Here is a 12,894-nt window from a genome sequence, read left to right as displayed (position 1 = left end):
TTGGCACCATCGATTTGAGTAATCCACTCGTTAAACCTGCCAAGATAGGAATCCAAAAATCTACCCCTAAACTTTGTTTCAACAAGTCAAAATAAGTTTCTATTTAATCCTCAGATACCCTAAAATGTAATTAAACTATACACGAATTTCCAAGTCGTGTCCCTGTAGTAAAACTCATTATTCTTACTCGTTTTGGAAGAAACAAGCCTGAAACCTTGAACAAAGACTACTGACACCCAGTAGAAGCCATAGGAATTGCATACTGGGAGCTAGATGTAATTATTTCCCTATATGTTCCATTTTAATAGCATGGGCTCTCTCAAAAAAAACATTGTTTTTTCTATGGTTTTTCTCCTACCATATCTATTGTGTTAGTCTCCTACATTATTTTATTCTCCTACATTATTATTCTACAAACTTCAAAGTGTCTTCTTTCCAATGGTACCAATTATATGCATGTCCTGGCTTTAGGGCCTGAACAACAGGCAGTTTACTTTGGGCACGTCAGTCAGATAGGAAGTGGAGAAAATAGGGGCCTAGCCTTATGTTAAAAGCATCAACTGAATCAACTCAACTCTCTCTCTCTCTTTCTTTCTCCTTCAACTCAACTCTCCCTCCTCAGATCTTTTGTAATTCAGCAGATTCCCAGCAGTAATCTCTTCATGGTTGTCGTGGACAACAAGTGTGACTGCAGCTCTGCCCCCCTGGTTTCCATGGATCCCATCGAGATTATGTATATCCTTTACTAACCCTCAATAAGTTTGAGTGTATTTTTAGTACAAAGCTTTTGTGAGTGTTTTTTAGTATAAATGTTTTGTAAGTAGATGGGTTTTGTAAGTTAACTGTAAGTGAACTCTGAACTTAGACTTTAGTGTTCTGAGAGCGTGAATAGCTTCTTCATTGTCAGAGGTATTAATACATTTCTCATACATGTAGGTATTTAGGAAGCGTGCATTATGGTTTGGTTGTCTCATCATGCTAGAATGATGTTGCAGAAACGGTCACCACAGTATCAGTTAAATGTATTTGAGGTGTCTGAGGTGTGGTTCGTCATCAGTATTTCTATCCTTAACCCCTCTGCACACAATGAGTCTCTGAAATGTGATAGGTTGAAGTTTCAGAAAGACAGAAAGCGGCCAGAATCGTGTCATCCTTTTCACCCCGAGGTACGCAGTGTGTAGATATGTGTGCGTCTGCGTCACAATTCTGTGATTACACGGAAAGTACATGAACGCCTGTTTATGAGTGTTTAATAACATGATATTAAGCATATATGTGACCATCGGTATATTGTCTGAAGCATATAGATATATAGTGTATGTATTAATTCATTTCTATGGTCTGAAACTCCTGTGATGCCCCATGTGTCTGATGCAGGAGAATGCCATGGAGTGTGGAGGAGCAGCAGGCCTCTCTGCCCCCCTTACAGCAGCACTGCTCCCCCTACTGGCCACTCTCATTAGCAGGTGACCACACCGCCCTTGAGGCCCACCGTCCTGGACCCAACACTGGACCTAACACTGGAGAGATTGATAGACAGGCGCACCATCAAATGCTGACAACGCACAGGGAGCCTCGCCAACAAGAAGAACTTGCTCACAACTAACTGAGTTGCTTATTACCAACAGAGAGACGTACCAATTGTAAAGCATCTCCCTGACCAGCAGAGAAATAAGAAATTAGACATTGTTCAAGAGAAACAGAACAATATTCCAAGGGGAAAACAATATGGACATTAGACAGAAAAAATATACCTGCGAGCAGCAATGAACGGGTTTCACAGGATGACAGAAAGGACACAAGATCAGTTGGATAACAAAGCCAGCCCTCTGTGATGTAGGAACTATGTTCCTTTATGTGCAGTCAGTGAAAGCATTACCATGTTGATTTAAATTTCAGTTGGTTCACTCCACATTAGCGTTCCAAAATACTTCAATACACTCTCACAGCTGTAGTACGCTGACTGCAAGCGGCAGGACAGGATTTTACAGAATAAAATATCCACTTTTCCCTAACATGGGCAACAATATGTGATTATACAGATATACTAATCACAATATTTGACATAATTTATTTGCATGAGACAAAGTCCACTTGATCAATAGTTATTGCTCTAGTATCATATGGTGGCACTGGTGACAATGAGATCTATAGTGCCACCATTTGGTCTGGTGCAGCCATCTAAGGTTGCAGTGACTTTATATTCACATAGCTTCTAAGGACATACATAAGGTTTACATACCACATTTCATTGCCCCTTGTCCATCGGCTCAGTTCTTGTAGCCAGTTGCCCATGGTGGAATTATCTGCAGGGCTTGACATTAACTTTTTCTGCCACTTGTCCTTCATACAAGTAAGACAGATTTTTTACTTGTCCGAACGGTTAAGGAGAACTGGCCAAAACCTCCCTCTGTTAAGGTGAGAGCAATGCAGATAATTGCAAAGCCTACAAGTCCAGCATTCATCAAAGCACAGCTACCCTGCCATGACCTGCCTGCACTCTCGGCTCTGTCTTATATCAGTTTCTCAGAGTTTTGGTCAGAGTCTTGTAAGCAGGCACAGGTGTGAGCAATTATTTAATGATTTAGTGATATCTTCCCTTACAAGCTGTCCTACAGCTTCATCACACTATCCCCATCCTGGGTGGAAAAGACCATCCCTGAGTTGTTCCAAAGCCATGTGGTACCTTTGGACTACGCTGGTGGCTGCCAGTCTTGCACTGGTCATGCTCCCCGAGACAGTTGGGCTCCCGTTGACCTTCCTCCCACTGAAAGAGATGCTGCTGGTGCTTCCCGTTGCTGAAGAATGCCGGAAGTACCGTCTTATAGATGCTGGAGGTCAGATGACGCCTATCGTGTGCTAGATGCAGCTGGCAACAGCAGCCCTGGATGCAGAACAGCCTCTCTCCGGGATAATCCACAGAAGACTGGAACCCCGGCCTGTGATAACCCAACTGGGTCATGGGTTGACCTCCAGTCGGCGGGAAGGCCTGCGAGGTTGGGGCAGGAAATCTCTCTCTCTCCCACCTATCCGGGTCGTACCGGAGTCTCTGCAAATGATCAAGGAACAAAGGGTTTGAGTTGTTTGAAATGCACCACAGTTTCAGGACCTCTCTCCATCCAGTTCTATACGGCAGAGGACATCTAAAACCTGCTCTATCACTTGGAAAGGGTGTTTGTAGCACCTCTGTAACGTAGGACATACCCCCCTCTTCTTAGCCTTATTTCGAACCCAAACCAATTCAACCACAGATTAATATAGATAATTGGAACGAAAATCAAAGTTAGCTTTCTGCTGACCGGAGGCATTAGCTTGGTGTCTTTTCACTGACCGCACTAATGTAGACAAAGTGTCATCCAGCCACAATACATATTCACTGACAGATGTACAATTTTTCCTGTGATCTATGTCAAGCATCACATCGACTAGAAGAACAATTTCTTAACCAAACAGCACTTTGAATGGGTTGAACCCGGTACTTGCATGAACACTACTATGATAGACCATCATGACATACGGTAGAAGAACATCCCAGTTCAACACACTGTCCCCCATCCTGGTTGGAAAAGACCATCCATGAGTCACTCCGAAGCCATGTGGTAACTTTGGACCACGCTAGTGGCTTCCTGTGTCGGACTGCTAGTGCTCCCCGAGAAAGTTGGGCTCCCGTTGACCTCCCTCCCATTGAAGGAGACGCTGTTGGCGCCTCCCATTGCTGAAGAAGACCTGAAGACCCCTCTCGTGGATGCTGGAGGCCAGATGACCTCTCTCGTGTGCTAGATGCAAGCGAGCAACCCATCTGACTGGGGATGATAAGCAGAGGTTTGAGATTTATGGATGTTCAACACATCCACAAACACCTCTGTCCATTTTGAGATATAATCTCAGTCTACCAGGATGTACTTTTCCCGTTGGCGGTGTTAGTGAGGGGACCCAAGATATCCACTGCTATACGTTCACACGGCCAAGAGGTGACAGACAGGTTTAGGGGTGCACAGGACGGCCGCCCTTTGGGTTTACGGGACGTGCAGTCCACACACTCCTTACACCATTTTTCTACATTGTCAAACCACCCCGTCCAGTCAAAATGATCTTTGGCTTTCCCCTGTAGCTTTTGCACTCCTAAATGACCCTCTGAAGTTGTGCTATGTAGCATGTCCAAAACTGTAGGCGCCACAGCTTTGCGGAGGACCACTTGTATCTTACAAATGGCATCAGAATTAGGCAAGGGGACACGCACTAAACTCAGCCCTTGCACCTGAAGCTGATCCCATACTGGCGCATATTAAGGCTTGATTACTCTACCTCCCTGCGCTTGTCCCCTATACTGTACTTCTTGTAAGCTAGAGGAGAAGGCGTATTTCCGCGTCTTCTTGTTGGGCTTCTGCCAAGTCATCCCCCACCCCTGCTTCCTGTTCTAGCCATGCCAGCTGGTTGACATGCATCAATGCGCAAACCACAGGGCGCTGATCAGAGGGAGGGCTTGACGCAACACAGGGCACGGCAGAGAATGCTGGTAGCCTCGACAGGGTGTCTGCACTGGCATGCTGCTTTCCGGGACGGTGCAAAATCTTATACTGAAAATTGGCCAACTGTTCCACCCACCGAGCTAGCTGCCCTTCTAAACCTTGAAAGTTGTGCAACCATCGTAGGGAGATGTGGTCTGTACGCAGAATGAACACTTTGCCTAAGAGGTAATGTTTGAAGTATCTTCTTGAAAGTAACCATGCCCAACAGCTCCTTCTTCGTTGTAGCATACTTGCTTGCATTCTTGCTTTGTCAGAGCTCGACTAGCATATGCTACCACACACTCCAATCCTTTCTTCTTTGATATGGTACAGCTCCTATTCCTTCATTGTTATCATCGGTATCTAGGCTAAAGGTCTTGTTAGGATCTGGGTAGGACACGACTGAGGCAGTAGTGAGGCTAGCTTTCAACTGCGTGAATGCCCGCTGGCAGTTTTCCTGCCATTGAAACTGTCTTCCTTTCTCAGTAAGCTGATGCAGAGAGGGGCAAGATTTACCTGGTGCAGCTCGGAAAGAACTTCATCCAAATGGAGGAGATGTTCTTGAACGGTACGACCGGACACAATAATGTCATCCAAATCAACTAAACGGGTGGTCTACTGTGAATCTGCTAGGACTACATCCATCAACCTCTGGAAGGTACTAGGTGCATTGCATAAACCAAAACGTAAAACATTGAATTCAAACAGGCCCGTCTGGTAGGAAACACCGTTTTTGATCTGTCTTTTGGGTCCAACCCGACTGTCTCGAGGGTGCAGAACCAGCGAGTCTTGTTCAAACTGTCAAGAGCATCGTCAATTCTCAGGAGCAGGTAAGCATCTTTCTCAGTGACATCATTGAGTCTCTTTCTTTACCAGAATGACAGGGGCTGTCCAGGAGCTACATGAGGGGCGGATGACGCCATGCTTTAGCATCTGCTAAATGTTATCTACGGCTTCCTGTTGCAGTTGGAGGTGGATCCTGCACGGGGCCATTTTAATGGGTTTTGCGTTACCGGTATCTATCTGATGCATTGTAAGGTGAGTTTGCCCTAGATCCGTATCTCCTGTACTAAAAACAGAAGTGTGCCGATGGAGAAGTTCACGAATGGAATGATTTCGGCGCATTCAAAACCTCTCTTTTCCAAACTATATTGCGCCACAATGGTGTTTACAGACCAGGAAGGGGTGATGCCCTCTTCACTCCGCTTTTCGAAGTCCACTGTTTCACTATCTACCTCCACCTCAGTGAACAGAGTGGCAATTTCCATGCCCCGTTTTAGAATCTGGTTCTCATCAGTCATATTAATTACACGTACTGGCATAACCCCCTGGTCAATTGTACAGACAACGTGAGCCACCTTGACATCACAATGGTTGAGCAAAGAGGAAGAGGGTTCCAGCATACCTTTTGTGTACTTCTTGGGAAGACCTTCAACTGCCCACGGGATAATTACTTCGCAGTGGGGTAAGATTACTGTATCATAGTGAACAGTAACAAGTTTGGGTTGGTTAGCATCATACAACAACAAGAGAGGTAGCTTCTTTCCCATTAGTCGGTATCATCTTCCTCCATATCAATCACATCACCAAATGTAGCTAGAAAGTCAGTGCCAACCAAAATGTCTTAGGGCAGGATATCCACCATAAGAATTCAGTAACTACAGCTAAAGACTCAAATTGACAAATGGTCTGCCAACGGCTCAGGATCTCAATTTCCCGCCCAGTGTCTCCATTAGTTATTTTTAGCTATGGAAACAATTGAAGCTTGAGCCCCGGTATCAACTGGTAGACGATAGTCCCACCCACTTAGTTTAGCATTGAGGTACACCCTGGAAGTGTTCTTGTCACATGGAGAGGCCAGTCTAGAAGAAGGAGGATGGGGGGGGCGAGCATTTTGCCTGCCGTGCACACCCGCTCTAGTTTCCCGGCAGATAGGGGGAGTTTCTTCTCATATGAAGGTTACATCCGCATTCCTAGCAGAATTTGCATCGGCCTCTGTTCACTCGGTCATAAGCAAACCCGCTTTCTTCCCTAGTAGCGGGCCTAGCAGACCGAAGACTGACACGCCAGTCCCCACTACATACATAATCAATAAAATGATCACGTGTAAACATATCCAGAGTAGTGGCATCTGCAGTTGGGTACGCCTTCTCCATTAACCGACGTAGAGCATTACCAAATTCACGGGCTGTTTCGTTATGCAGCCTCCTCCTAGCCAGGAAGTTAGCAAGGGTCTAAAAATTTCCCAATAGCATTTTTCAACTGTGTATAGTCACTTCTATCCTCAACGGAGAGACCGCTATAAATGTCTCCAGCCCGCCCCGGTAGTAACAAAAACATATATTTTAACTTGAGCCCATAATTCCAATTGTTTACCTTGGCAGCCATTTCCAACTGTCCAGCCCAAACAGACCATTCCAGCCCCAGACCGGTAAATGTTTCTGGCATAAAGACAGGGCACACCGACTGCATGTTGGGGGGAAGGGGCTGACCATTTTATGGGACGGGGGCTGCGATCTGGGCCGCAGCTGTGCCTAAGTTTGTGTCCTCATGGTCTGAAATACTGTATATCCCACCACTGTAATAAAGCTCGCAAGACCACCTGATAGGTGGGGCAAGTACTGGATTGAGCAGAGTACTGTGAGCCACCATCTTTGTTTGACCGGTATGGTATGGTCCAGCGAGGTTAGGACACCAACACTCAACACAGATATAGAAAACAATTATCTTTATTAACGACACCATTTCATAAGACAGGGTGCGTGAAATGCTAGATGACCGTATAAATTCATAGAACCCCCTACTTTGAGCTACACACTCTGGAATCCCCTTTCTGTTTGCCCCACATACCCTACGTTATATTTTAAAAACATTTAACAAGACTAGGCCAACGAAAGAGGACATCTGACATGACATTAAACGTTTAAATGCAATATTTATACTCACCGAAAGCTGAGACTCCCCTCTCTTTAAAAACAGTAACAGTAGTTGTTTTAAAAACAGTGTTTAAGCTGCGATTACATTTTGAAATCTTGCTCAACTGTCATGTGCTTGCACTTTCAGAATGAGTCTCTCCTTTCACTCCGTGCACAAAGTAGGGAGAGAGAGTGAGATCATACAGCAAAACAGGGACAGAACATAGGACATGACAATAATACATGCTGCTAATGGCTAAATATACTGAACAAAAATATAAACGCATGTAACGGCTGTCGGGAGAGAGAGTAGATCAAGGCGCAGCGGAGTTAGTGTTTATCATGATTTTAATTAATGTAAGAACACTATACAAAACTGAACAAAAACACGTCAGCAAACAGTCCTGTTAGGAAATAATCTAACAGAAACAAAAACAATTACCCACCAAAACCCCAACGGAAAAACAGGCACTTATGTGTGACTCCCAATCAGCAACAACCAACAACAGCTGTGCCTGATTGGAAGCCACACGACCAAAATCAATGAAACAGACAACATAGAAAATGAGCATAGAACGCCCACCCAATGTAACACCCTGGTCTAACCAAAATAAAGAACAAAAAACCCCTCTCTATGGCCAGGGCGTTACAGTACCCCCCCCCCCCCCCCCAAGGTGCGGACTCCGGCCGCAAAACCTGACTCTGAAGGGGAGGGTCCGGGTGGGCCTTCTTACGGCGGCGGCTCAGGTGCGGGACGTGGCCTCCGCTCCACCCTCGGCGTTGCCCACTTAGGTAGCGCCCCTGGCCGCGCCGGAGGACTGGTGGGCGACCATGGTTGCGCCTGGCTGGCGGGCGACCCTGGCTGCGCCCGGCTGGCGGGTATCGATGGCGGCTCCGGACAGGCGGGCGGCTCTGGCGGCTCCGGACTGGCGGGTGGCTCTGGCGGCTCCGGACTGGCGGGCGGCTCTGGCGGCTCCAGACTGGCGAGACCCACTGGAGGCTTGGTCCGTTGAGCAGGCACAGGACTGACCAGGAGGGGGAGACCCACTGGAGGCCTGGTCCTAGGAGGAGGCACAGGACGGACCAGGATGGGGGGACCCACTGGAGGCCTGGTCCGTGGAGGCGGCACAGGAGAGACCAGGATTGGGAGACCCACTGGAGTTCTGGTACGTAGGCTCCTTACCCACACTCCAGGCTGAATGCCCACTTTGGCCCGGCACGGGCGGAGCGCAGGCATTGGGTGAACTGGGCCCTCCCAGCGCTCTGGAGACACAGTGCGCAGAGCCAGTGCAGGATAACCTGGACCAAAAAGGTGCACCGGAGACCAGACGCGCTGAGCTGGCACAACCCGTCCTGGCTCGATGCCTGCACTCACATGGCACTTGCGGGGGGCTGGCCTATAGCGGACCAGGCTATGAACACGTACTGGGGACACCGTGCGCTTTACCGTATAACACGGTGTCTGACCAGTACTGCGCTGCCTCCTGTAAGCACGGGGAGTTGGCTCAGGTCTACCGGCTGATTCCGCCAATCTCCCCGTGTACCCCCCCAATTTTTTGGGGAGGGCTGCCTCTCGTGTCTGTTGCGCTCCCTTTCCTCATACCAGCGCCTCTCAGCTATCGCTGCCTCGATCTCCCACTGCGGGCGGCGATACTCTCCAGCTTGAGCCCATGGTCCCTTTCCGTCCATTAATTCTTCCCATCTCCAGGAATCCTGAACGTTCCTCTCCATCTTCTCCAAAGTCCATGAGTCCATATTACTTTCCTTCTCCTGGTGCCTATCCTTTCTCCGCTGCTTGGTTAGTTTTTGGTGGGTAATTCTGTAACGGCTGTCGGGAGAGAGAGTAGACCAAGGCGCAGTGGAGTTAGTGTTCATCATGATTTTAATTAACGTAAGACCACTATACAAAACTGAACAAAAACACGACAGCAAAACAGTCCTGTTAGGAAATAATCTAACAGAAACAATTACCCACCAAAACCCCAATGGAAAAACAGGCACTTATGTGTGACTCCCAATGAGCAACAACCAACAACAGCTGTGCCTGATTGGAAGCCACACGGCCAAAATCAATGAAACAGACAACATAGAAAATGAGCATAGAACGCCCACCCAATGTAACACCCTGACCTAACCAAAATAAAGAACAAAAAACCCCTCTCTATGGCCAGGGCGTTACAACGCAACATGCAACAATTTCTAATATTTTACTGAGTTACAGTTCATATAAGGAAATCAGTCAACTGAAATATATTCATTAAGCCCTAATCTATGGATTTCACATGACTAGGAATACAGATATGCATATGTTGGTCACAGATACCTTAAAGGTAGGGGCATGGATCAGAAAACCTTTCACTATGTGGTGCAACCACCATTTCCGTCATGTAGCGCGACACATCTCCTTCGCATAGAGTTGTTCAGGCTGTTGATTGTGTCCTGTGGAATATTGTCCCAGTCCTCTTCAATGGCTGTGCGAAGTTGCTGGATATTGGCCGGAACTGGAACACGCTGTCGTACAAGTTGATCCAGAGCATCCCAAACGTGCTCAGTGGGTGACATGTCTGGTGAGCATGCAGGCCATGGAAAAATTGGGACGTTTTCAGCTTCCAGGAATTGTGTAGAGATCCTTGCGACAAGGGGCCGTGCATTATGATGCTGAAACATGAAGGCAGTGGATGAATGGCACGACAATGGGCCTCAAGATCTCGTCATGGTATCTCTGTGCATTCAAATTGCCATCGATAAAATTTCAATTGTGTTCGTTGTCCGTAGCTTATGCCTACCCATACCATAACCCCAGCGCCACCATGGGGCACTCTTTTCACAATGCTGACATTAGCAGACCGCTCACCCACACAATGCAATACATCTGGTCTGCGTTGTTAAAGGCCGGTTGGACGTACCGCTAAATTCTCTAAAACAGAGAAATTAATGTTAAATTCTCCGTAAACAGCTCGTGTGGACAGACCATCTTGCAGTCAGCATGACAATTGCACACTCCCTCAAAACTTTAGACATCTGTGGCATTGTGTTGTGTGACAAAACTGCACATTTTAGAGTGGCCTTTTATTGTCCCAGCACAAGGTGCAGCTGTGTAATGATCATACTGTTTAATCAACTTCTTGATACGCCACACCTGTCAGGTGGATGGATTATATTGGCAAATGAGAAATGCTCATTAACAGGGATGTAAACTAATTTGTGCACAACATTTGAGAGAAATAAGCTTTTTGTGTGTATGGAAAGTTTCTGGGATTTTTTTATTTCAGCTCATGAAACATGCGACCAACACTTTACATGTTGACTTTATGTTTTTGTTCAGTGTAGGTAAACACCGACGTAAGTAGCCAGACTAGGCTACATGATATGTTTTGAATTGGCTATCTACTTATTATTATTTATTCTATAGGCTAGCCTACCTGCTGCTGCAATGCCTCTCTCTCCTTGAGCAACAGCCCCCTCGACTTTCATGACCAAACAAACCCTGTTTGCTGACCAACAATCTGCTATAACTGGGCAAATAACTCACTAACTAGCAAGGAATAGCAACGAATGTGCACAGGTGTCTAAACACGGATCTAGTTTTAAATTCAAACCCGCTGGCACCTGAAGCCCCCATGAGATCCCAAATCTAGAAGCAGTTTAGCTAACGCATTAGCTAGCTAGCGAAATGCTAATTCTGTTTAACAAGAAAAAAGCTGAGATTCCACAAACACTGTAGCTAGCTAGCTAGGCCTCCTCAGCAGCAATGTTATTAACTGTCATTGAAGTTGGTGGTCACTACTGGTTTCAGATGACGAGTAAAACTCTCCGCCATGTTTGGTGTTTTGGTAAGGGCTCAGAGTGACGTCACGCACCAAAGAAGCCTCAAAACCAATCACGACAGATAAGGAACAGGGAATTGTTAATTGCTTCCTTGTTTTTTTAATCAAATGAATACATATTTTGATGCTCCTGGACACATAATCAGTGATGTAACCTGGAGTCATAGGGTGTTTCGGGTCAACATCACACACCCTCGCGCAGGCGACCCAACCAAGGTTGATCAGATCCTGACTTGTCTCCAGGTAGCATTACGCTGCTCCCAATGGATCTCCTCTCTTGATCCAGGGACATTGTGCTGCTGATGGCTCTTCTCCTCTTCACTCCCTTGATGCCAAGTGCGCTGCAGGCTCTGTAGAGGGATTGCCCAGCAAAACCCTTGGAGCCTACCTCGATAGGCATGCACCTAGCCTTCCAACCCTGCTTCTGAAAGTCGATGACCAGTCCCTCATACTTTGCCCTCTTCCTCTCGTATGCCTCCTGAAGACGATCTTCCCAAGGGACTGACAGCTCAAAAATAATGATGGTCTTTGTGGAGTCTGAGACCAGGGTTATGTCTGGTCTCATGGTTGTCTTGACAATGTGCTACAGGAACTTAACATGGATCATCACAATAATGTCTTTGATGACCCGACAACGTTTGACGTTGATAGGCCATTGTGAAGTGGATTTACAAAGGATTTAAATGGACATGTCACGTCTGATTTCAAGATTTATCAATAACCCTAAATTTAACAATGTTCTTTGGGCCTACACACTGAATTTGGTTTTATTTGGACCTATGGTTCATGAGAATACCTTTTTCAAAGATTTTCCTAAATGTCCAAGATGGAGGAAAATCTATCCAAACAGACCTTATGAGTTCTTGAGGAAAATGTGTGCAGCATGAGGAAAGACACCTACATACAACGTTTCCTGCCTTTAGGTGAAACGGGGCAGCAGATATGAAGGTTTAAGTTAGACTGCTTATAACAGCGCCTCCTATAGGCCAATCAGTGCCATTCTTTTTTACCAAGTTACTCTAGTTTCTGTGTGCAAAATTAGAAAACAGTTATCAATCTATGCTTGAGTTATTTGACCATGTCAAGGGGTAAAAAATTGAAGAATAACAAAAGGTTTCACTGCTTGGCTCTGGATCACTAATAAAGGATGAGAAAGCACTGTGACAGCAATGATGAGATCCTGAGCACATTACAGACCCCTCTGTGGATGCCAGAGCAAAGAAACCAATATCCCTGTGTACTGTACATGTACTGTAGAAATAAAACAAGAGTTAGGTCAAGGTAGTTATATGAATTAAAAGAACCAAAAAAATCCACCTTTTAAAAAAAGAGTACTATACAATTGAAAATAAACTGTAAAAAAGATGGTATAGAGACGCGATTGTACGATTTTAGAGGTAAATATTTGTAGCTTTATTTTGACAAATATAATTCTGTCTTTTGGGATATGGAAGGGATCACGTAAAATAACAGAGACGAGAGGATGGTTGAAGTCAAGTTATTCTGCCTGCTTTAAATTTTACAGCAGAGAGCATCTTAAACAGATTAAAAAGATGCATGTGTAGGATAAAAAAAATACATTTAAGTTACGGGAAAGGAATAAAGTTCAGAGCTCTGGCTGTAAACTGAAAATATGAACATTTG

The 12,894-nt window shown here is 45.8% G+C and overlaps 1 protein-coding gene across 1 annotated transcript in view; it reads left to right on the top strand.

The window, feature by feature from the left end:
- LOC115208209 (voltage-dependent calcium channel subunit alpha-2/delta-3) overlaps positions 1–2,015 on the top strand; it is a 65,798-nt gene extending 63,783 nt beyond the window's left edge. Inside the window, exons 36-38 of the mRNA XM_029776070.1 lie at positions 623–735; positions 1,084–1,166; positions 1,378–2,015. Of these exons, the coding sequence (XP_029631930.1) occupies positions 623–735; positions 1,084–1,166; positions 1,378–1,470 (289 nt within the window). The 3' untranslated portion in view covers positions 1,471–2,015. The remainder of the gene's footprint in view (positions 1–622; positions 736–1,083; positions 1,167–1,377) is intronic.
- Positions 2,016–12,894: the final 10,879 nt, after the last annotated feature.

Source organism: Salmo trutta, chromosome 14 (genome assembly GCF_901001165.1).
Source record: "Salmo trutta chromosome 14, fSalTru1.1, whole genome shotgun sequence".
Taxonomy (NCBI): domain Eukaryota; kingdom Metazoa; phylum Chordata; class Actinopteri; order Salmoniformes; family Salmonidae; genus Salmo; species Salmo trutta.
Note: the sequence above shows the minus strand (reverse complement) of the source record. Positions and strands in the feature narration are given on the sequence as shown.